At 39.4% G+C, this 24,496-nt stretch overlaps 1 protein-coding gene across 2 annotated transcripts in view; it reads left to right on the top strand.

The window, feature by feature from the left end:
• The first annotated feature begins 575 nt into the window (after nucleotides 1–575).
• STX18 (syntaxin 18) overlaps nucleotides 576–24,496 on the top strand; it is a 69,812-nt gene continuing 45,891 nt past the window's right edge. Inside the window, exon 1 of one of the 2 annotated variants that reach the window (XM_054204009.1) lies at nucleotides 576–803. In XM_054204009.1, the coding sequence (XP_054059984.1) occupies nucleotides 642–803 (162 nt within the window). In that variant the 5' untranslated portion in view covers nucleotides 576–641. The remainder of the gene's footprint in view (nucleotides 804–24,496) is intronic. The other variant, XM_054204008.1, reaches the window with a different exon arrangement.

The following is a 24,496-nucleotide window of genomic DNA, read 5'->3' as shown; positions in this document are numbered from 1 at the left end:
CTCTGAGAAGAGTCTGGCTCCATCCTCTTGACACCCGCCCCTTAGATATTGATAAGAATTGATGAGATCCCCTCTCAGTCTTCTCTCCTCCAGCCTAAACACGTGTCACCATTTCCTAGGGGAATCTTACACCAGCTCCAATCCAGATCCCAGTGCAGACCAGCTAACATATATTAACCAAATTAACCTGTCCTTCCATGACTAGGTTGCCAAGCTAGAACCTTGGGAGATGGCGTATAACAGCACCACCTGCCGACACCTGCCACACGCCATGGCGGGGCGGTCTGGACGTCCCTGTTTTGTGGGAATATCACTTTTATTCCGCAAAGCTGCCGTTCGGCGGGAGGAAGCGGCAGCCGGGCGCATGGGGGCCGCATCCAGCCCTGGCCCCGGCACTCAGGAGATGAGCTCTGCGGGCAGAAGCCAAACCCCCGCCGGGCTCCGCGGAGCCTGACCGGGAGCTCGGCCCCCTCCGCCGGCGGCGGGACGAGCTCCCCCGGGAGCGCAGGGCAGGCGGCGCGGAGCCGAGGCCTCCCCGGCGGCCCTCCCACGCAGGGCGGAACGCGCCGCGCGGGTCCGCGTTGCGCGGGGAAGGGTGCGCGGCGGCACCGGCCCGCGCCGGCGGCTGAGGGAGGGCCGCCATGGCGGTGGACATCACCCTGCTTTTCAAGGCCAGTGTGAAGACGGTGAAGACCCGCAACAAGGCGCTGGGGGTGGCGGTGGGGGACAGCGCCAGGGACGAGCTGCTCAAGCGGAGCGCCGCCCGTTCCAAGAGCGACTTCACCAGCCGGGCCCGAGAGGTGGTGAGTACGGCGGCGGCGGGGCACCCAGGCACCACCCGAGGGGTAGAATTAGTGGCAGCTGGGCCCGCCGGCGGCCCGCGCCTGACGGCGCCGCCGCGGGCAGCCCGCTCCCCCCCCCATCCCGGGCCGCCGCGTCCGGCTCTCCCTGGAGTCGCCCGCAAACAACCCCGGGGCAGCTCTTTCCCACACGGATGTGGGCTGGGAGGGCGGGAGCGCGGCGTGAGAGCCGGGAGCCCGGCGGCTGATGTGGCGGCTGGGCAAGGCTCCGAGCCCGCCTGTCGCCCCGCGTCCCCCCCACCCCCCCCCCTCCGGCCCCGGCGCGCCTCCTGCCGCGCCTCCTGCCGCAGGGGCAGGCAGGGCCGGCCCGGTCCGGCCCCTCCCGGGGGGGCTGTGCTGGCTGCCTCCCCTGCCTGATGGGGCCGGCGCTTCTCATCGAGCAAAACCGACTTTCCTTCGGTCTGCGGGCATTCGCACGGATATTTCCTCATGCCAGCTGCCACGCAGGAGAAAACTTCCATAGCAGATACGAGCATCAGCGTCTGTAGCATTTCACTGTATATGCTGTCTTCAGTATTTATGCTTTTTCTGTCACACAGTATGGCTGTAAAGTGCCGATTTATACGAATTACACATAAAAAGGTACTCGGAACGTTTTAAAGCTTGAAAAGGAAAGTGCTGAGCAGTTCAGGAATTACAGACCTGAAGGCTGACCAGCACTAATAATAGTCCTCATCCCACAGTGGTACTGTAAAAACAAATTTGTTGCAGATTATTTTGCTCCATACTGAGTAAAAGCAAGGGGGGAAAGCCTGATACCAAAGCAGGGCTTGAATAATGCATGTTTAATAAGGTGCTGGACCACATTTTGAAAAACTAAATGAAAATGACTACTCGGTACACTCTCTGAGGAGGCAGGCTTACAGAACACATATGCAAGTTTAGGACTAAATAAAGAATGCACAAGTAACCTTGTTCTGTGATTTTTCTGATTTATGATTTAGTTTTCAAGCACAGATATTAACGTCACATTTCTGTTCTCATTGTACTTTTCCTAATTCTAAGAGAGAGTACTTAAAAACTAATGTGTTTTATAACACTTAATGTTTGATGTTCAGTAGCTCAGTGATTGTTTTGAGGCCTAAGCAGAGGGTGTCAAGTTGGGTACCTGTTAAATAAATGTATAATTATTAACCGTTACAAAAAGTTGATTTAAATGACTTGTCAACTGTGAGTTATGTGGTAGGGATCTGTCTGCAGTCATCTGACCAGTCCATAAAACTACATTCAGTATCTTCGTCCATGAGACCTACCTTTTTTCCCCTGTTGCATCTCCTAATTTTAACTAAAGATATTCCACATTCTGCAGTGTTAAAGAGAACATGCTCCTTCAGTCTCACCCCAGAATAGGGTGCCTTTTTAATTTTTAACACAATTTGTATGTGTGAGAATTCTTAGAATTCTGAAAAGGACTGAAATTTTGTCACAGGGCATCATGTTGACATTTATGTGCATCATCAACACGGATGCCATTCAGAATTTCAGCACTTGGGCTGATGCTGAGTGCAGGTTTTTACCCTCTAAGAATTTATCACTAGATGGTGTTGGGATACTTTGCCAAAGCGTTTCACAGTTACTTGTGGTAGCAGAGGAAGCAAGAGAAAATCTGAAGTTTTTAGGTTCCGTTCTAGGTACTTTTATAGCCACAGACTTCTGTTCATTGCCTCCAAAGCTTTTTACTTTCTTCCCTATTGCCTCCAGTATTGTCTGTCTGTACTTTGGTTCCTCCTCCTCAGTTTCAGTGTCTGTATTCCAAATAACCTATAACCTCAGACCCACTTCTTCCCTTCTAGTCTTTTCTCTCTCTTCCCATCTTACCATCAGCACTCTCTTGCTTTTGCTTCCTCCCAGTTTTGGTTTTCTTTCTTAAGTTCTGTTCATACTCAAGCCTAGCCTCACCTTTACCACCTTCTCATTGCCCTGCCATAGTCCTGTGCAGTGATAACATGCTATAGCTATGTCCTTTTCCTCCTGCCTTAGTCCTTTGTTTTACCGTATTCACAGCTACTGTTTCCTGCAGGTCCCAGTCTTCTCTCTGAGCTCCTCGTCCTTTCTGAGTTTCCTTGGGGCACTGTCCAGGCAACAGAAAGAACAACAAAGATGTGGATAAAAGTATCTTGTTTAATTGCAAGAGCTTCAAGTGAAGTAAACAGCTAAAGCCAAAGTGGATGAGCTGAATGGTCTGAGGGGAAGAATGGTTTTAATTAATGGTACTTACATAAACAATGACCTTGGAGAAGAAGCCAAGGCTAACAATGTGTTGCTGAAGCACGTCTGAACATGATTTCTATCAACATGCTGATCAATGAGTAGGAGTGAGATGGACGGGCTGTGCTGTGCTCCTGTAACTCAGTTACGTTTGTGGCAGTGAGTCAACAACCTGCCAGACCAAAGGCCACCATTTTAACGTGTGAATAAAACATTGAAACGGCAGCTAGAAGCAGCAGCTTTGTAGTAAAAAAAAATTATGATTGTAGTTGCTTGTTTCAGCCAAATACAGTTTGGTTTGATTAAGTATGCGTCAAACTCTTTCAAATACTTTGTTGTAGCCTCGCAATTAAAATTTTAGCTGCTTCTGCCAAGACTATACAACTTAGCTTGCAAATGTAATCTTTGATAGATGCATTAATTCTTTAACATACTTGTTTTCTAAAAAGCTCCCCAAAAGCTAATGAATTTTCCTATGTCTATGTACAGTTTATTTATTGTTTAATCTGAGGAACATATCAAATTGTTAACTAGTGTTGTCTTTAAAACCTGTCAAGAAAGATACTGGTCAGAATCCCTATCAGGATAACAGTGGAGACCCTGAATAATCTACACCTAGTCACCACTTTCAGCATGCCTTATTTGGTTGCAGAGTAAAATAGAATGGTTTCAGTTGGAAGAGACCTGCAATGATCATTGAGTCCAACTGCTTGACCACTTCAGGGCTGACCAAATGTTAAAGCATGTCGTTAAGGGCATTGTCCAAATGCCTCTTAAACACTGACAGGCTTGGGAAATCGATCACCCCTCTAGGAAGCCTCTTCCAGTGTTTCACCACTGTCTCGGTAAGGAAATTCTTCCTAATATCCAGTCTGAACCTCCCCTGGTACCGCTTTGAACAGTTCCCACGTGTCCTATCAGTGGATAGCAGGGAGAAGGGATCAGCACCTCCCTCTCCACTTCCCCTCCTGGGGAAGCTGTAGAGAGCAATGAGGTCCCCCCTCAGCCTCCTTTTCTCCAAACTAGACAAAGCCAAAGTCCTCAGTTGAAGATTTCCATTTGACATGCAAATATGGAGATACTGAAATGCAGAGTCTACACACAGATCTACTCCTTTCAGTGTTCTATTCTGTGTGGGTTTGCCTGGCTTCTTCCAGGTGGAGCTGTGATGACTTTGCTTGTGCTCCAGGCTGCTGGTCCAAACATGTGGCAGCACAGCTGGAGTGGGGGGGTCTGGGCAGGTGCTCAGCCCTGCCTGGGGCAGCCACACAGCTGTAGGATCAGAGTTCTCCTTTCTAGCCTGTCACACTGAGGTTTTCTATCACATTATTAATGTGTTTGAGCACTTGGCTGAACTGAATGAAGCAATGTAGCTCTCTGTCATACATAGTATATTTTCTTCCTCCTTTTTTCCCCTGAAGGACTATCGTTTTTGCTGTAGGATCTGAGGACTGTGGAAATGTTCACTTTTTTTTTCTCTTCCCTTCCTCCTAGACAGACTCTAACTGGTTTTTAAGAAGGAAAATTGAAGGTGCTTAGCATTCGGAGAAGAACCTGTCAAAGTTGTAACAGTTCCTTATTTTCTGTTGAATTTAACTTTTCTTTCCTAAGAAAGCTCTGTGTCTGCACAGTGGGCTTCTGTATTTATGGTAAAGTTTCATTGCACCTGAGAGATACAGTTGTAAAGTCCTGGTTTACATTCTCAAACTTAACATGATTTTTAGGTGGATTGAAGTAGGCATGGAGAATGTTGAATATAAGAACTTTGACTTGAATCAGTATTGTGTGGGGAAACTGGTTTAGAGATGGGAAGGATACATTTTGTGTGCTCTTGGTATTTTATGTTAGACACAGAAAATACTTCAACATTCTGTATTAATTTGTATTTTTTTTCAAAGCTGACCATTTTATGGTCAGGCATGCTGTATTGCTGCAGTCTGTGGGTAGCTGATGAAGGTTTTTGTATTTGAGACTAAGTTGGTAACAAGGATGTTACGATGTTGTCTAAAAACCATTGTAATGTTAGTTGCAGAGACTGCTGGTGGTGGTGATACTGTTAAACTGTGACAAAACTGATCTGTTTGCTGAATCAAAGACAAATGTTATGGCCGTGAACTTTTGAAAGTATTTTGTCTGCCCCAGCATTGACCCATCACTGTTTATTTGGTTTGGGTTTTTTTGGTCTGTCAGCTGCATTGTACAACCATTGGGTTGTCTAATATGTAATGAAAGATGACTAGTGCTGTGTGTATGGTGAATGCTTTTGGCATCTCTCCACCTGTTCACCAGCTACATATTGACTTGGACCAGGTAAGAAATGGTTGTTGAGGGATTCCCTACAACTTTCTGTAGGGAAAAAATTGCTTGCAATTCATAAAACACTGCTAGAATTCATTATGTATATGTTAGTGCTTTTTGGTCAATTAAAACAAAAGCAGATTTATTTTTTTTTTTTACAGTGATACAGCTATTTAAAATGTAGTATAGAGGGATATTAAAGTCTGCTGTTCATCATACTTTTACAGGCTTACATAGCTGTGGTGGGTTGACCCAGGCTGGACACCAGGTGCCCACCAAAGCCACTCTGTCAATCCCCTCCTCAGCTGGAGAGTGGAGAGAAAATATAATGAAAGGCCTTAAGTGGGTTGAAAATATAATGAAAGGCCTAAGTGGGTTGACATAAGGACAGGGAGAGATCATTCACTAATTACAGTCATGGGCAAAACAGACTTGACTTGGGGAAATTAGATTAATTTATTACCCATCAAATCAGAGTAGTATAATGGGAAATAAAACTAAATCTTAAAAGCAGCTCCCCCCACTCCTCTTTTCTTCCTGGGCTCAACTTCACTCCCAATTTTCTCTACCTCCCCCCTGCCGCGTGGCTCAGGGCAGGGAATGGGGGTTATGGTCAGTTCACCACGTTGTTTCTGCTGCTCCTTCCTCCCCAGGGGGAAGACTCCTTGCACTCTTCCCCTGTTTCAGAGTGGGGTTCTCCTGTGGAAGACAGTCCTCCACAAACTTCTCCAACATGAGTCCTTCCCATGGGCTGCAGTTCTTCATGAACTGCTCCAGCTTGGGTCCGTTCCACAGGGTGCAGTCCTTCAGGACCAGACTTCCCCAGTGTGGGTCCCCCATGGGGTCACAAGTCCTGCAAGCAGACCTGTTCCAGCATGGGCTCCTCTCTCCATGCCTCCACAGGTCCTGCCAGGAGCCTGCTCCAGCGCAGACTTCCCATGGGGTCACATCCTCCTTTGGGCATCCACCTGCTCTAGCGTGGGGTCCTCCATGGGCTGCAGGTGGATATCTGTTCCACCGATAACCTCCACGGGCTGCAGGGGGACAGCCTGCCTCACCATGGTCTTCACCACGGGCTGCAAGGGAATCTCTGCTTCGGTGCCTGGAGCACCTCCTCCCCCTCCTTCTTCACTGACCTTGGTGTCTGCAGAGTTGTTGCTCTCACATATTCTCACTCCTTTCTTTGGCTGCAGTTGCTGTTGCACAGCAGGAATTCCCCGCCTTCTTGAATGTGTCATCCCAGAGGTGCTATCACCATTGCTGATGGGCTCGGCCTTGGCCAGCAGCGGCTCCATCTTGGAGCCGACTGGCGTTGGCTCTATCAGACATGGGGAAACTTCTAGCAGCTTCTCACAGAAGCGACCCCTGTAGCCCCCCCACTACTAAAACCTTGCCATGCAAACACAGTACATTAGTTCCTTGGTACGGTATCAGATTTGAGATTAAGCTGAGTTAATGTGCTAAGTGATTGAAGATTTTTAAGGATTAGAGCAAAAGTATTTAAATAATAAAAAAAAACTGGGCTTGAAGTAAGTGCTCAGTGACAAACATAAGCAGTTCAGATATAGCATAGTCCCAGTTTATGTGACACTTTTTTCACAGCTTTACCATGGTCTTAAACCTGCAGTTTTGGATATTTTAAAAGACTGTCAGTTTTGGAAGGTGTTTGACACTTGAACTTCTGTCTTAGGACAGTCTGAGGAAATCTGACTATTTATGCCTTTCCTGTTACTTTTTTATGGCAAGTATGAGGTATTGGGAATATAATCTGTCAAATATGCTTCTTAATTATTTGAAAATATTGAGGGAATGAGAACTTTTTATCACTGCTGACTGTTTAATATTTGTTGGAGAAATGGAATCAGGGCTGATACAACCTATTAACAGAAATAAAGATAAATTAATGGTCAGGCAGAATTTCACGGTGGGCTTGATTGCAGCCATGAATGAAATTTTGTGTTTTGCTAGGGAGAATCTCTTCTTATTTAAGATTTTGTGAAAAGCTAAAAAATGAAGTGCTGGAGCATGAGTTCTTCAAAAGCAATACCAGACATATCTGAAAAAATGTCCTTGAGAATGGCAAATTTGAAAGGTTAAATGTTTCTAAGTCTTTAAATGCAAAATTTCAGAATGATCAAATGTCTGTGTTTGAAGCTGTTGAACGCATAAGGATGCCAGATTCATGAGGCTACAACATCTGTTATTCATATAACTTCTGTGTATGGATCTGTAGGATGATTAACTGATTCTTTAAAAAAATTGGTATGATAGGCCAATATTCACATCAAAAATATGTTCAGCTGCTCTGTACAAACATGTAATGAGGAGGAAAAATCCCCACATAAAACTTGTCTTCAGAACTTGGTCTTATGAAAGCCAGAAAAAATGGCATTGAATATAAATTTTGAGCAAACCTTTTAATTACAAGGCCACCTGACTTTCGTAGTATACTGCTCTGGCTACGCATAGGTTAATTGTGGCTTTTTTGTTTGTTTGTTTTGCTTTGCTTTTTTAATTCTACTTACTCTGTGCAAAACAGCTCTCCATGCATACCAGCGTAAGTCTAACATATCTCATTGTTTGGATGCAGCCCATGGGATAATTCAGAATAGCCTTGTTATTAGAAGAGATGGAGAGCTGATGTTTTGTCCTTAGTTCCAAACACGGGATCTTCCTGCACATCTTTGCACAGTTTAATATTTAGAGCATGCTCATAGGGGAAAAAAAAGGGGTAGGGTTGTTTGTATATGGTGTTTACAGTGGCTTAATCTTTGCCACTGTTATTGCATTAATAAAACCTAAAACAGCATGGGGAAGTCCCAAACCAGTAGCTGGTCCCCCAAATTGACCATGTAGGACCACCTTGAATAGCATGACATTATTATTGACATAACACAATTAAAAGTAGTGTTACTTTCTGATCCCTTTCAGACTATTCAGGATTGTTTGAAGAGGTACCAAGAATAAAATTCAGCCACCGAAGTTGTGTCATGGGTCTGGTTACAGTATATAATCAGTAGCCAGTGCATGGCGTTAATAGAGAAAGACAAGTCAGCACCCGCACTGGAAAATTTCTAGGGTTTTACAAATCAAAATAAGTTTGACAACCATTACTAGATGTTTAGATCTAGATTTCAAATGAAGGATTCCTCGTGCTTAATACCATTTCAGTATCATAAGAAAAAAGAGTTGGCTTGCAGGCTGGGAGGTCCACAGACTTTTCCACTGCCTACTTTCAGATATATAGTAGCTTCAGTGGTAGGCAGGTACCAATCTGCTGATGCAGGGAGTAACACCATCCCTGTTCTGAAAGTAAAAAGTATATGAAAATAAAAATGCCAAGTATTAAACACTGTATTGGAATATGGTAATAGTAATTATGCTGCTGGTTCTGAGTCAAGTTCACATTGGTGTCTCTAGAATGTACCAGATTACATCTAAGTTTTTTAAAAGACCGAGAAATATCGAAAATGATGAAATAGCCAGCAGGCTATCTTAAGTCTTTATAGGATGGGATATGTATTTGCCAGGTCTAGAATAGACTTGAATGGGGCTTAATCCTGAAAACTTCCATATCTGGGACTGGTACCGTTAAAGTCCCTAGCAGAACACAGGCAGTGCTCTAAGACTGCATGGTCACATAGTGAACTACTTCTGTTGTAGTTGAATAGCTGATACTAACCAGTGCTATGAGGGAAATGGCCCAAAATGGTTTAAATGGTGTGCTTTAATGGTTTTGGTTTTATACTCAAACTAAAAAATTCTAACCTGTTTTACTAAGGTTAGTTTATATGATCATTTTGACTCTAATGATTACGTAAGAATAACTCCCATGAGAGAATATTTGGATGCAAGGGAAATATATACTGCTTATGGTATAGCCAATTATAGTCTTTATTAGAAATTAATGACTGTGCCAAATTTTGGACGGCAAGTGGTATTTCAGTTCACTTCTTAACTTTTAATGAGAGGTAAGCTCTAATAAATTCAGCCCGTAGCTGAGGTCATTAGAATTAATTCTGACTTCTCCCACATACAGTTACGAACAGTCACTTTTTTCCTCAAAGTTCAAAGTACTCGTTTACGTGTGCATGGGTTTCCCTCCCCCATTTTCTAGGCAGAAAATACGATTCTGAATTATACTTTTTCAAATGGGGAGTTACAGTGTACTGCTTTCTAATATTGCAGATTTATCTCTTCTGCTCTGCAAATTATGGTTAATGTTAGTTTTTTATTATGAGCATTTGTTGTTTTTACTTCTCGTTTCCTTCATCCATGTTAGAGAAGAAATTTAGCCTGAGAGATGGAAGGGAAAGAAGTTGATAATTTTCATTAGTAGAGGAAAAACACATAAAAAGCCAGTTAATGAAATAGCAGAGGAAAGATTTTTTTATTTTTATTTTTAAAAGATTTTTGGAGTGGAATGAAATGCTGACCTTGTTTAATGCAAGAGGATTAAATGCCAAATCACTGACGTTCCCCATGTGATGCTTCTGGTTTTAGCAAAACTCACATGAGTAACAGTGGTGAGGGTATAGGCTGGCCTGGGGGGAAGAGTTGTGAACTCTTACATTTGGGAAATGTCTGTGCAGATGCCTGTCTTTGTCCCCTCTGCTTTGTTTGTTTGTTTTTAAGTACATTCTTAACTCCATGGGAATTGTTTTCTGAATATAACTGAAGAGCAGGATTGGAAGTTGGCTTGGGAGACAAATTTCCTTAGTCGCCTGTTAGTTTTGTTTTGACTAACTGGACCTCATGTCATGCTGAGGAGTCCAAAAGTATCTAAGGCTGCAGTTCCCATTTTGAGGATGTTGTCTTCATCCTCACCTCCTTCCAGGTTGGTTGTGGGAGGTTCTTTCCCGACTTAGAATTTTTGGAGGAACTGTTACATCATGTAGCTGGTCACTACAAACTCTTTCCTGACTATGGTTGTCCATTAAACTGACACTACCTGTGAGTTCTTGATTTGTCATCTTTCCGCAAATAAGGATAACATTTATGTAAGTTTGTAGTGCATATGGAAGTGGAAGAAAACTGTCGTTTATCATATGTAGCCTATTTCTTTTCTCTTTAACATAGGTTACATTAGCATGATGTTTGAAGAAGGAGAAAGGTGGGCTAGGAGCAGGTTGGGGGAGCAATCAACTTAATTGATGCATTTATGCTTTTTACTGTTCTTCTGAGTTCTTTATCAAAGATTTTGGAGCAAGAACAGCTCATTATTTTGAGTACTTTGATACAGTAATCACTAGAAGCTTTAGGCTCTGTATTTATATTTTTTAAAATTTAACCTCTTGTTTGGGACAGAAATTAACTTAAAAATAAGCAGATTCAAAAGAATATCAGCCTGATTTGTTAGAGATTTAACTGTTGGGATTTATGTTTTCCAGGTATTAGCATGAGGCCAAATATAAAGATAATTTCTCTGGAAGTTAGTAACATTAAGGTTCTGATTCTCCTCCTCCTCCTCTTTTTTGAAAATAGGAGGAGTCTGGTGGATAGTAGCCCAGAGAAGAACTTACCCATGACTCTTCCCAGCATCCTGCAGTTTTCATTTTCTGTGTGCATGGTGTATCCTGCTTGTTAAGTTAGGTAGAGAGGGATGTTCTTGGACGTGCTGAAAGTACTACTTTTATTAGTTTCTGCTAAATCTATATTTGGACTAAGGAGTTTTCTTCTCTGTGACAATTAGTGAACAGAATTTCTGAGTCATCACACGTTAATTGCTTTGAACTCTGGAGTGTGTTGAAACATTAATAAAATGGGGAGATATTGTAATTGAGGATGCTAGCTATGCTTCACATGTGTGATCAGAAAAAGAAGTTTAAATTCTCTTGATCTCAGGGAACGGCTATTTCAAAGCATTAATATTTTGCAACTTTTCAAAAAATCAGTTACAAATCATTGCTTTCAATGAGTAGTACTGATACTTGCGTTTTTGCTAATTGGGGCTCATTTTGGTCACTAGGATTAGTTATTGCTGTAATGCCAAGCTGATTCCTTGTGATTTTTGGTAATGAGTAGTTTAAGTTTTTGTGTGTTTCACCATAGACAAAAGGATATAATTTTCCAGTGCAAGATTAGATAATTATATGCTCTGGGTTTGAAACTTCAGACCACTATGCTTGAAAATATTTTTCAGACTGGCAAATATTAAAACCTGGTATGATAACTTCAGCAGTGAAAGCAATTAAAGGGTGAAAATTGGAGGTATGAATCGTTTCCAGCAATTTTGGGAAAATGTTCTTTAGTGTTGCACGTATTACAGTGTGATATAATTGCGTAGAATTTTAAATGATGGATAGTTTCTTGAAAATGTAAGTTTCCTGACTTCAGGGTGGTGTGTCAAAGCTGTCTGACAAAAAAATGACTTTTTATAGTGATCAGGTACTAGCCTTGAGGTGTTTGTTGTCCCCTTTTACCCTTTCATTCTGACTGCCTTCCCTTTTAATGGAGGGTGGTGAGAGCAATAGAAAAGCAGATGTACTGCATCTACTCAAATTTAAATCTATTCCATTTCCGTAGGTATTGTCCAGCATTTCAAAAACAAACAAACAAAACAAAACCCGGATACAGTTAAATGTAATCCAGCTTCCTTTCAATCTTTGCTTTTCCACTATTAATAGATTGCTTGGTGTTTCCCACTGGATATTTCCATTTTTGGTTGACTTTTAAGTGGTTTTGAATGTGGATGATTCTCACTGATTCTAAATTGAATATTTCATTTCTGTAGTACAAGATGCAAGTGACTGGTGTTTGTCACCTCTCCACGTCTCAGTTGGATAGTGAGTATGAAATGGGTTTCAAGTGTCAGTGGAGGTCCTGTGAGAATACCCAGAAGCTCTTAAATGTTTTGTTGGTCTATGGCTGGAAATAGGAAAAGGGGTCTTGGTTTGACTCATGAGCTTATTAGAGCTCTAATATGGAGTAATACTCGAATTAGAATTCTAATATGGTCATTCAATGATTTTACAGGGAAATAAGTAAGTCCTCAGATGTTTAGTAGAGGTGAAAGTAAAGTATGACTACATTTACAAGACCAGAAATAATCTTGCTGCAGGACTTGGGGGGGTTTCTGGAATCAAATACACGCCTGAGGCCTGGCCGGTAGAAGAGGAGCTGAGAACGAAGCACGGGGTTGTACGGCAGCCCACTGTGAGTACGGTGGGGACTCCTCACGCTGGCTCCATGGCGGCAGTGTGTGAGGGAGTGCAAGGTAGCCGGAGTCCTCAAACAGACTCCAGAGAAGGGATTGATTAAAGTTGATTAAAGGGGCAGGAAGACAGGGGAGTTTGTCAGCAATGTGTTGAAACCAAGGTGTTCTACCGAGTATTGTTATTTTGGGGAGGAAAACATAGTTTTGGAGTTCTGAGTTGTTCTAGAAGTATTGTATCATCTGATGGTTTTCAGATTGATGTGTAAAAAAACAGATGTAATTGCATCATTGATTATTTTTTTTTTCTTGCCTATTTTCAGGTGTTTTGGATGCTCTTACAAAGTAGAAACAATTTTGAATTCCCAAGCTTTTTGAGATTTCTCTTTCTTAAACTGGAATTTCTTTTCCTTGACAGTTTTTGGCTGAGCTAATGGTCTTATTCCCGCCCTCCCCACCCCGCGCCTTGTCTCAGTTTAACAATTTTTTTTTTCCTTACTTTTACTCTTGCTCTTTCCTGGAAAAGAAGCAAAACATTGTATGAGCTGCACAGGAACGTATCACTTACTCTTATGACTCTTTGTGTATAACATAAGGCATGTTGTACATTATATCTGTCTTTTTTATAGCTAGTTCACTTATATTAAAAATAAATGGTGATAGCAAACTGTCATGGGAAAGACAAATATATAATGGTGATGAAAAGCATTTAATGATTAGTAGGGAAACAAATATTTATTGAAAATAAGACCCATGTCTGAAGACTCTAATGCTAACTTTTGGAAACACTACCATGTTGTGGTATTTGTAATACCGTATGTCCTGTACAGTAGATATTGTTTAAAATTGCTTGGGAACTGGAGCTTGCAATTGTGAGTTTGGAATGTCCTGCAGATAATTAAGTTGTGGTCAGGCTTTAGAAAAATAAAAAGTTCTCGAACTATGATTTTTTAAACATGCTACAATAACATTTCTTTATATTTAACAGTTTCTTATAGAAAGCTGATACTCTCACAAGGCATTGACTAAAGGTAAAACATCAAGAAAGAAAAAATATTAAATTAAAACTTCACTTAGGATGTTGACAGTTGGCTTGTAATATTAAACAGATGTGTGTGTTCTTGGGATATTCTTCTTTCAGAACCTTGTTGTGTACCCATTTTCAAGTGTCAACTACAAATTTTTGATTAATTTCAAATTCTCTTTTCTTCAGTTGTCTTTCTTATATATTATTTTCTTTGGGTCGATTCAGATGGATAGTGTGATGCATACTGTAGTTTCTGTTGTGATACTCAATGGAAAGTTCCTTTCTGTAGGCTTAAAATGAGGCATGGGCCATTCAACTACATAGAAAAATTATTACATGTACGCAAAGATTCTTTGGCGTGATATTACCTTTGCATGTGTAAGTAGGTCATTTATCGATCCTGGTTGTAGATACGGTCAAGCATAATTTGATCTCTTCATCTCCTAATAAATACTGCACATAGGAGTCAATACCAAAATAAAGAAACTTAAGTTTTTAAAAGACCTAAGCTAATGAAACATAGAGGGAATTATCAATTAAAGGAAAAGCAGATAGCACTACTAAAATGACAAAATATTGTGTCCAGTTCTGATGTCAATTTTTTTCAGAAATGTGATGGTGGGAGGTTGTTTCGTGTTTTATAGAAAACAGCTACAAAAATGAACTAAAGTCTGAAAAATATACTTTGTGGTGAGGAAATTGTTATATATTTTGTTAGGGGACATAGTCACACACAAAAAAGTCTCCGATTTGTTCATGGATCTTATGAAAAAGGGAAAATAAGATACAGTGCTGAAAAAAGTGCACATTATTTGTGGTGTGATTCAGCTGATCTTTGATTCAGTAGGTTCAGCATCACTTGAATCTCTACGTCAAGTGCATATATTCCAAAATACATAAGGTACTCAACTAGTAATGCAGGAGTTAATGCATGGGGGTGGCTCAGGAATTCCTTTTTACATATGGGACACTGCTTTGTACCAAAGCAAAGAATTGGATACTGGTTTCCCAAATCCCAGACTACTGCTTCAGTGACCTATGACTCTGATCACTCTGACCTTAGGCTGTGCAAATGTATGAATGTTCTGTCTTCATTTTTAATAATAAATGAACTTACAGGAAACAACATGTTAAAGTATTTCTAAAATAAAATAGCTGTATTAGACTTAACAGGGTGCTTAATCTAGTTATCTACCGCAGAAGTTACTTACTGCGAAGTAAGCAAACACTTTTTAATGTTGTTTTTTTCTGATTTCTTCCTCACAAATTTCAGAGGATGAATGGATGTACAAAGACAGTTAAGTGATTTGGTTTTATTAAAGCTGAAGGAGTCATTAACTAATGTGAGGTATTCATTGGTTAAACAGTATTACATTGCTGTAGTCTGCATACTGACTTTCATGTAGATTAATTGGATATCTCCTTTCTTTGTTTTTTAAAAATTTGTGTAAAGACAAAATGATACACCATAATATGAGCGAGACTAGTCTATTATAAGAATACATTTAATTTCTCTTAATGATGTTGTTTCCAATTTCCAAGTTATTTAGCTCACTGTGGAACCCATTAAAGTACAGAGGGGAAATACTTACAAGAGCTAAGATACTGTTTCTTATGTTTTTGAATACAATGTAAAGGAGTATACAGCAAATACAGGAAAATACTTCTTAAAGATAATCAAAATGTAAAGGAGAAGAAAAAGGAAAAAATATCAAAGAGTTAATTAGTTGGTCTAAAATGTGATCTAGCATAACTTCTTATATTTATTTTCTTCTCTTTTATGGCATACAGAATGGATGGTGCTGTGGTCTGGCTAGTACTTGACCATTTCTTCACAATTTATTGTCTGAAAAATTACAGTAGTTTCAGGAGTGGTTTGTGGGATCACACAATAATTTTATTTTTTAGGGAAAATAAGGCGTGTACATTTTTTGAAGGAAACTTTTTTGCTTACAATGAATGAAAAGAAACCTTTTCTCTATAGCTCTTAAAGATGGATTCTTGTTTTATCGAATTAAGCATATGCACCGTATGTAAATTCTAATCTGAATATTATTCCAATATTAAAGAAATACATTTAAAAGCATCCATTAGAGATACGGGAAGGAAGATAATGCAAATGTTACATGGATTTTATCTTTTGAGTAAATTTGCGTGCTTGTTTCTGACACTAATAAGAATCAGAAGTTTACTTCAAAGACCATTTTCTAAATTGGTTTATACGTGGTTGTTACTGATGCTTTTATGTTTAAAAAAGAGCTACCATTGCAAAAACCCATCATTTGTTTGCAAGCATTTTATGGATTGAACTGTTTTGAACAAACTGATTCGCATCAATCAGTTCTTAAAATGTAGTGGAAAAAGTTTCTTCTTTCAGTGAGACTTGTAGTGAGAATTCTGCAAAGCCTGATGATGATAGACACGATCTTCTGTCAGAGCAGGCTTATGAATAACTCTCTTACTATTGTATTTCTTTCTGCTGGGCCTTTGTGGCGGTTGGTTCTGACTCCAGGTTTTGTCCCTTATGTGGAGGACTTTGAAATAATATGAATAAAATGTTAGTCAAGGAAATTACGTGAGGTAACTTGCTATGCTCTTAAGCCTCTTTTCATTAGCATGCTTGAAGAGAGAGGGAGGTTATATTAATGTATTTCCTATTATCCATATTAGTGGTGCTTAAATACTAAATCTCTGGCAGTACAACTCTGTAGGTGTCTGATCCCACAAAGATAACTGTTTGACTGTGGCTGTTGCCAGTGAGATATTGTTGTTGATTAAACACAAATGTATGTTGCAACAAAAAATACTTTCTCGTTGGATCTTTATAAGCAAGAAGATTGTTCTAATGCAAATAAACTGAAACTCTTGAATAGTAAGTTGTTTGGAATTAAGTTTCCTACCTCGTTTAAGGCCATGAACCGAACTATTATATTGCCTTCTGATTGCATGGTGTGTTTTCTGCTTTAAATTGCTATTGCGGTAGCTCTGAGAGTCTCTAACTGAGAGCAGAGCTAGATATCCTTTGTGGAGCATTTGAATTTGTAACTAAGCAAGACATTTAAAGGTGCAAGATGAAATGCTGAGTGTACTGAAACAGGCTGCAGAATTATGATTGATTTAATTGAAGAAAAGATTTTGCAAAAAATTCTTAGTAGAGTGAAAGTTTAATGCTCATTGTTTCTTCCACATTTTATCTTGCGAGTGAGAGTGAGGATGAAGGCTCAAATAAGAGAGTGCTAAATGAGAAGTCTTCTCAAGTGCTTTTTAGAATTTTTATGTTGAGGTGCGTTCCTCACTGTTTTGCTTTGTAAGAAGCGAACTGAATTCATTGGGACTATTCATACATTGTTGAATTGGGTCCTAAGAGGGCATTCTCAGAAACTTCTGACAAATGGGAAGGAATTCCGAGTAAGGACATTTCTAATTTGTGCTATTTATTCATATTTCCAAAGATATTCTGTACCCTAAACCAAAACAATTCTACAAATATTTATGCATAACAGTTGTTGGGTAAAATTTTTCGAAAAAGTGTAGTTTTGAAAATATATACGAGTTGTAGCAATTAACCTACATGCACATTTATAATTCTAGAAAATGGACAGCATATTACACTCAAAAGACTGGATCTGATAGACCCAAATTGCTTAAAACATCAGTTATTGAAGATGTCCCCCTGGGACTTTGAGAAACCATTTAACAGATGAAAGTACATTTTGAAAAGTTTGACCTTACAGGCAATCATAAAATGAATCAAAACAGTTCTTTCCTCCCCTGAAATGTACAGAGCCCATCTGTATCTAATCCAGTAATTATAGACTGAGTTCAATTACCTTTTCAAACTTGGAGCAGACTGGAGACTAGGCAGTGAACAAACATAGGGTTTTGTCTAGACCTCAATTGACCACAGTCTAAAACTTGAATTTATATCTAATTTTATTTTTAGCTTCATTTGATAGTTTTTAAAGGATTTATTTTGCTACCTAGTTGCTAGATCATGAAGGGTTTTACTTCTTGACCTAGTGTTTATGGATGCATTTTTAATCCCAGTGAAGTTAATAAAATGACACCAAGTCCTATGAGTTTACTGGATAAGTAATTTTAAATGTAACAAAAGTGGGTTAACCAGCTCTTTTGAGTCTTTAATATTGCTGCAATGAAACTATCTGAACAAAATTACGTAGTTTGTTCTTTGTGCTTGCAGATTAAAAAAAAAAAACAAAACACTGATGCTTTTTGCTCTTTCAGAAAAATTAACCCCAAGCCTACCTGACTGCAATATAGCCAGTAGTTGACGCAGATTAGAAACTATGCTGAATATGTTTTCAACTATTTTATTAACTTATTTCAGTTAGAGCAAATAGACTATCTATTCAGCCATACAAAGAGTGTTAAAAAATACATACATAGTTACCAATTGTAGCAGCTAGTATAGGTTATTCCTTTGACCGCCAAATTGAAGCCCAGGCATCTTTTGATATTATCCCACAACCGAAACAAGCCACATAATATACGTCTTGCTGAGAAGTATCTCGCGCTGCATTCACTGTCTGACATAACAACATTGCCAACATGATGTTCTTATTCCTTATACGATGGTTTATGTGCAACCTTCACTTGAAAAGCGTTCTTTGCAGTAAAGATGTGTGTAGTTTGCAGAAACCAACCGTAGAGTGGGAGACTTTTGTTGTTGCAATCGTACATTTCCTATCGCTTGGGTAGCAGTGGAGGAGCAATGATTAAGGACAGAATAAACACTATTTTTTTAACTTTTAATTCTGTGGTGTGCTTTTGATAGAATGGTCTCTCTTGGCAAGTGAAGGCTATGATAATTGCTGCTTTTAGTTTAACTTACTGATTCTTAATAGTAATCAGTATTTTGTAGCAGTTGCTGTAATTAGTTAAGAATGTGGTTCATGATGACTTCCAAGTCAACACGTATTTAGTGAATAAGGCATACTGTTCCAATAAGTAGTAAATTTGATGTGACAAGCAGGAATCTTTTGATGTTTAATTGGTTTTCCTTGTAACACTTGAGAAAAAAATGATCTAATGAAATGTTACATATCTGTAAAGCTGAGAGGCCCGAGAGATGCATTGGTTATTCTGAATGTATTTTGTCTCTATATTTTGTAAGCATGGGAAGAGTTCTCTAATGTTTGTCTTCTGGTTTGTTGTGTGGGTTTTTTTTTTTTTTTGTAGTGTACAGCAGTTTTCTGGATGAATTATAGTGTTCTGAAAAGGTAATATGGAAATATATGAAATTATTTTCATAATCATAATTGTAAGGCAAAATTTGTAATAGTATATGTTGAGGAAACATAGTAGTTTTTGGTATATAACATCAGTCTGTTTTTTTCTCTTGCAAAAAAGGATTGTCATGCCCTCGGAAGTCAGGAAATCAGTCTTCAATTTCAGTCCTTCATCAAAATCCTGTTTTCAAAAGCACTGAGAACTTCTTGTTTCCTCCCTGCCTTCACTCCACATCAGGAGCTAAGACGACCTTTCAGCTGTTGTTGTACAATCATGTTTGTATTAGTAGTCTTATCATAGAAGATAGGACCATAAGCTGTCTAAAAACATTGATCGCTTCCAGTAAGCCCCCTAGCACTTTTTTTTTTTTCTTCCCTTCACCATAATGGCCATAAGAAATAAACAGTTCACCTGGAAATTCTGGTAAAGTTGGTGCTGCCATTCAACATACCATCAGGCTTTGTAATTGAAAGTTAGGATGGTTGATATAAATTTCCAAACTTTTAGTTTATGTAATAAAATTGTGCTGTAGCTTCATAGGAAAAGGCTACTACATCCCTGATGCTGAATCATTTACTTATGCTCTATTTTATTTTATAGGGTTTCAGTGTTGCACAGAACTTCAGAAACAAAAGCATTTTAGACCAACAGCTAAAATGAGTCTGTTCTGAGAGTAAACTAAGGCAATGCCTTTAGATTGCAGGTTACCTGAAATGAGAAGTCTGGATTTTGCACTGTGTTTAGTTTGATCTAGATAATTTTAATTCTAAGGCGTAGTGACACTCCTCTCACCCCAAATGCTAAGACTACTAACAGCAGTTGTTAAAAGTGTAATGCCTGCTACAATACACAAAAATTGTGTTACAGTAAAAATGGAAAAATGAATGTTTCGTAGTCTCTCTCAAGATTTTTCATGACCTCATCAACTCTCTGTTTGTCCCAAGTGAGGGTTGGTTGGTACGCTTCCACCTCTTTGCTCATTAGCAAAAGGACTTTGTTTGTTTTGTGACTGTTGCAAGAAACTACTGAATTTCAGTCAGGAAGGCACATTCTACTAACGCTGCCTAACAGATTTTCTGCTGTGTGCATTGCATACACTTTATATTTGTCATTTAAGTGAAAAACAGTCAGTACTATTATTATTTTTATAAATCAACTGTGTTTTCAGTTCAATGGAAAGGGAAATTTTAAAAGTGAAAGTATTTGTCCTTTGTGCTTCAGTGGATATTTTTGTCTTGCTGTTTTCAAAGCAGATTACTTAAGTCAGCTCTTACAATTGTACATTTGTCCTCTGCCTGGGAGTACACACTCCGAACCAGGCGGAGAGCACACATCTTTTAACTGCCTCTGTTCAAGTAAATGCATTTAATTTTCCATGTAGAATCTTTTTTAAAACTAAAGGCAATGCTAACTGTATTATAATTGCTGGACTTCACTTTGGCAAAAAATAGTGGCTCTTCAGGGGTCGCCCCATTTTCTCCAGTTTCAGTCATTTAAAGAGTGGCTTTCTTTTGCCTTCATTTGTTACTTCCAACTCATATTTTTTTGACAGTGTGTGCTTTTATTTCTGGCTCTGCATGTTGTGTTTCATCATAGCTCTCTGTTGAAATCTCTTTCTCACAATTTTAGTGTTACTGATTTCATATTGTTGGTATTTTCTTCTTCTTTTGCAGTCTATTTGGTTTCTTTGTTACTGTATTTTTCCTGATGTTTCTACTAGAACATATTGCAGAATTAATAGTTGCTTGTTGATTTAAATAGTAAGAAAACTTTAACTGCAGGAAGGATAAATTGGTTGCCCACAAATATCTAGTCAGTTGTTTTACTTTTTCTTCTACAGCAGAAAGCAGGCTTATTCTTTTTGTTGATGTCTAATTTGTCTTAAAAGACAAATAAATTAAAAGGAAAAGGGCAGTCCATGTGAAGCTGTAATCCACATAATTAATTTTTCCTTTGTGTTTTTTCCCCTCTCTTGTCCAGCGCCTGCTTTTTGGACTTTTTCCTTTTCTTGACTCCATTCATATCATTATTTAGTATTAATAATGGCTACTAATTACACCTTATTGATACTTTAGTCATGCCAGACAGACGCTTGAGTTACTTATTACAGAAACAGTGTTTGAATCATTATGAAGGGGACTGAGGAACGTTCAGGACGAAAAGGAAAAGATTACCTTCAAACTGGTTTAGGTGTCATGGCTTTCAATATCTGCACTGCTGCATGCAGTTATACAGTGCATTCAACAATATGCTTTTCTATTGGTATAATATTAGAGCTGCAGGCATTTGAAATTGTGTGGTTCTGTGGGGAAAAGTTGTATTTTTGGGTTGCTCTGGTTCTAATGCTGATGTGCCAAGGACTACAACATGCTATTAAAAACATGTGATCACATTAACCCTCTCTTTACTAGCATATATAGAGTATACAGTGTTTTGTTTAGGCTTTTTTGAACACTTTCAAGGAGAATATTTCACATCCTAATAGATTTAATAATTGGTTGGGGAGGGGGTTTCTTCCACCTATTACGTGGAGGTTTTTTTTGTTTTATTACCCTAAATAAGGTAACTGCCTGTTCTTCCAAGTACATGCTAGCTCTTGTGTCCCTGGTATCTGTCTCGTATTTGCACTGAAAATATGATTATTGCTTTAGCCAGGATGTATCTTATGATGTTTTAGGATTTTTCGTTTTTTATCTCAGACCATGCCCTTCTGCTGCTGTTTTTATTCCCTCTTCCGTCTTCAGTTCTTCCCTTCCTTCAGTTTTCAGTGTTGCTCTTATGTTTTCACCTCTATGCTGCAGTGAGCTTTACTGACTCCTGTTCCATCTACTCATACAGTCAGATATCTGCTTGACATTTACCACGTAATCTTGACCAGTCTCCTTATGGTAGATTCTCTTCCTAGTATTAGGCTTTCATGTTTTAATTCTGATTCATAGCCTTAAAATTGTAGTCTTAAAGTTGCTAGTGAGGTAGCTCCCTAGTGAGGAGGTACCTCATGTTTACCCTTCTCTCTTCCCGAGTACATCGTGCCAGTGCATCAGCAGAATACTAAAATACTAACGAAATATATTTCAGTAATACTGACTCATCTGTAATGCAGAGCAGAACTGTGGAGAGGTGGTATGACATCTGTAAATCAGGTGTTCGTAACCCAAATAGTATCACCTCTGTCCTTGACATAAGAGGCTGTTCACAGAATTCATACAAGAGCTGTGAAACGCTGGTGTGGCAAACTGCAGTAGCATTTTACTCTAACCTTGAGTGAAAATTGTATACAAACCAGTATCCATCTTACAAGAGATACTTCTGTTTCTACATACGCGTATCTGCTGAAACAAGTACCTTCTATCCAGTTGTTTTGTCATTTCCCCCTGCAATGTATTTAGTTATTGCAGCCCAACTTGGGCAATCTAGTTGTTACGGCAAAAGACACAGAGTCAACACTGATTTCTTCAGTGTGTACAGGTTGGCGAGACACAGTGAAGTTGCTTGATGGACACTGAATCTTAACACAAAGCTTTTTAGTAACTCTTATGGCTTAATCTATAAACTCCTAGACGGTTTGTATGTGTTTACCTGTTGACATGGTGATGTTTTAGTTACTTGATGATTCCTTCTTCCCCTACATTGTACAGCAATGCCTGTATGTACATTAGCAGAAAGTTGTGAAAAGTAAGGCCTCTGTGAAGACTGTAACATCTTTGAAATGTTCATGTGCCACAAGCTGTTGAAAAACCGTGATGTTGCCTATAAAATATATCTTAAAAAATCGAGGGGGAGGGAAGCAGTCCCTGTTCTATTCTTTCTAGCAGATTGTTTCAAGTAAAATCAGAACTCAAATTTATTTTGAAAAATAAAGTTTTAATACATTTTGTCTTCTGAAGATCTTCTGAGTCATCAGAGTTTACAGAATAAGCACAATCTTCTTCCTCTCACTGGTAGTGAGATCTTATCTCAGCGTACTTAGGTACTGGATATCTGAAGCGCGCTCTCGCTGCAAAGTGCTTGTGGACATAAATCTATCAATAAGATGTGTCAGTGTGTGTTTCACCATCTTGCTTCATGATTGTCTCACAGCTGGCTGGGTGCTCAGTTGTATTTATAGTCACTTAGTAATTTCAGAATGGAGGCTGTGTTGCTTTCTGAGCAGCCACGAAGATAACTCGGTAGTTTACAGCCCTTTCTTCTTGGAGGCCCTTTGGAGTTGACTGCTGGCTGAAACCTCAGACTTGATGCAGCAGTATATGGTGGTGGTATGACTCAGTGCAGATGCTGTTACCTTTTATTTCAGACAACTCTCTTCTTTCCTTTTCTTGTGTTTCTGTGTTTTTGCCATAGTTTGTTTGTTTGGGGATTTTTTTTGGTTTGTTTCTGTGTTCTCTCCCTATTTGCACATCCTGTATTTTCTTTACTGTGGATGTACACAATCAAAAAGCTACATACTATGTTGAATTCTGGGCTCCTATGAATTTGAGGCTTTGTAGAGATAGACATAATGCTTTCAGAATAGAGTAAGACGTTGCAGGGAGAGGTAGCCTATCACAGTAAACAGGTGAGTTACCTAGCAGACAGTATTTTCAGGTGTCTTGTATGGCCTTCAGGTGTCTTGTATGGCCTTGCAAAGTTCACTTCATTGAGTCTCTTCTTTTGCCATTTGTATTACAAGCTAAGTTTTCTTAGTTTTGTGTGAGCCTTGAGTTTGGCTGAGTCTCCTAGATCATTCTCCTTTATGGACTGGTGTAAGAGGAGATGACCAAAGCTTGTATCTCCCATATTAGCATTGGTTAGGATAATGCATATTTATGTTTCTTATTACACAGTTGCTTAGCTTGCCCCAATCGCATCCAAGTTTCTTTTTTGGTGACTAATAGTAGTGACTTTGCAAGAGCAAGCATCATTTTGGGCCAGTATGCTCCAGGTCCTAAATGTATGCTAATTTGACATATTTTTGCCATTGCCGCTAAGGAGGTAGACACAGGGGTTTTCATAAATTTCTCTTTGCGGTGGTGGTAAGAGGAACATATAGTACATTCAGTGTCATTGGGCTTTGGATGCAGCTGGAAGAAATAGAAATTTTTCCTGGGAGGCTGCATGTATGTGAAGGAGGGAGTGAGGGGAGGATAACAGGAGCGTGCAATCTACCTTTTTTGCAAGGCAGGAGAAGGTTACTTTGCTGGGAAAAGTCACCTACATTCTCTGTTTGAGAGAGATGACTTTGGAAGGAGCTCATCTTAAAACGTTGTCAGTGTGCCATTGCGTTACCTTTGTTTTCTTGACAATATAAGTTAAAGCTGTTGTACGTAACACTTTGGCTTCTGGCTGTGAATAAAGAGCCAGGTCCAGGTTTTGCTAAAATGAGGTTTTACAGGGGGATCTACAGCCAAAAGTATTTGGAGTAAACCAGTAACACCGCAGATTGTAGTCTGGTTGGATTGATAGGGGCATTCTAGAACCATTCATACATTAGGGTAGAGAATGTCATTATTTTATGTATTGTCAACAAAAACCTACTCTTTGAAATCAGTGCTTTTGTAACGGTTCCTTTTTACGTTCAGCTGTTCACCTCCTTCCTTAAAAGACCCTCAGTCGAGAAGGTAAAGGCAGTGGCATACTGGAAACTCATTTCTTTATCACAGGCAGTGAGGAAAAAAAATTAAAGTTGGAAAAAAAGTTTTAAATTATGGGCAACACTGTGTT

This window comes from Rissa tridactyla, chromosome 5, assembly GCF_028500815.1.
Source record: "Rissa tridactyla isolate bRisTri1 chromosome 5, bRisTri1.patW.cur.20221130, whole genome shotgun sequence".
NCBI lineage: Eukaryota > Metazoa > Chordata > Aves > Charadriiformes > Laridae > Rissa > Rissa tridactyla.
The sequence above is the reverse complement of the archived record's forward strand: the minus strand, read 5'-3'. Positions and strand labels throughout refer to the sequence as shown.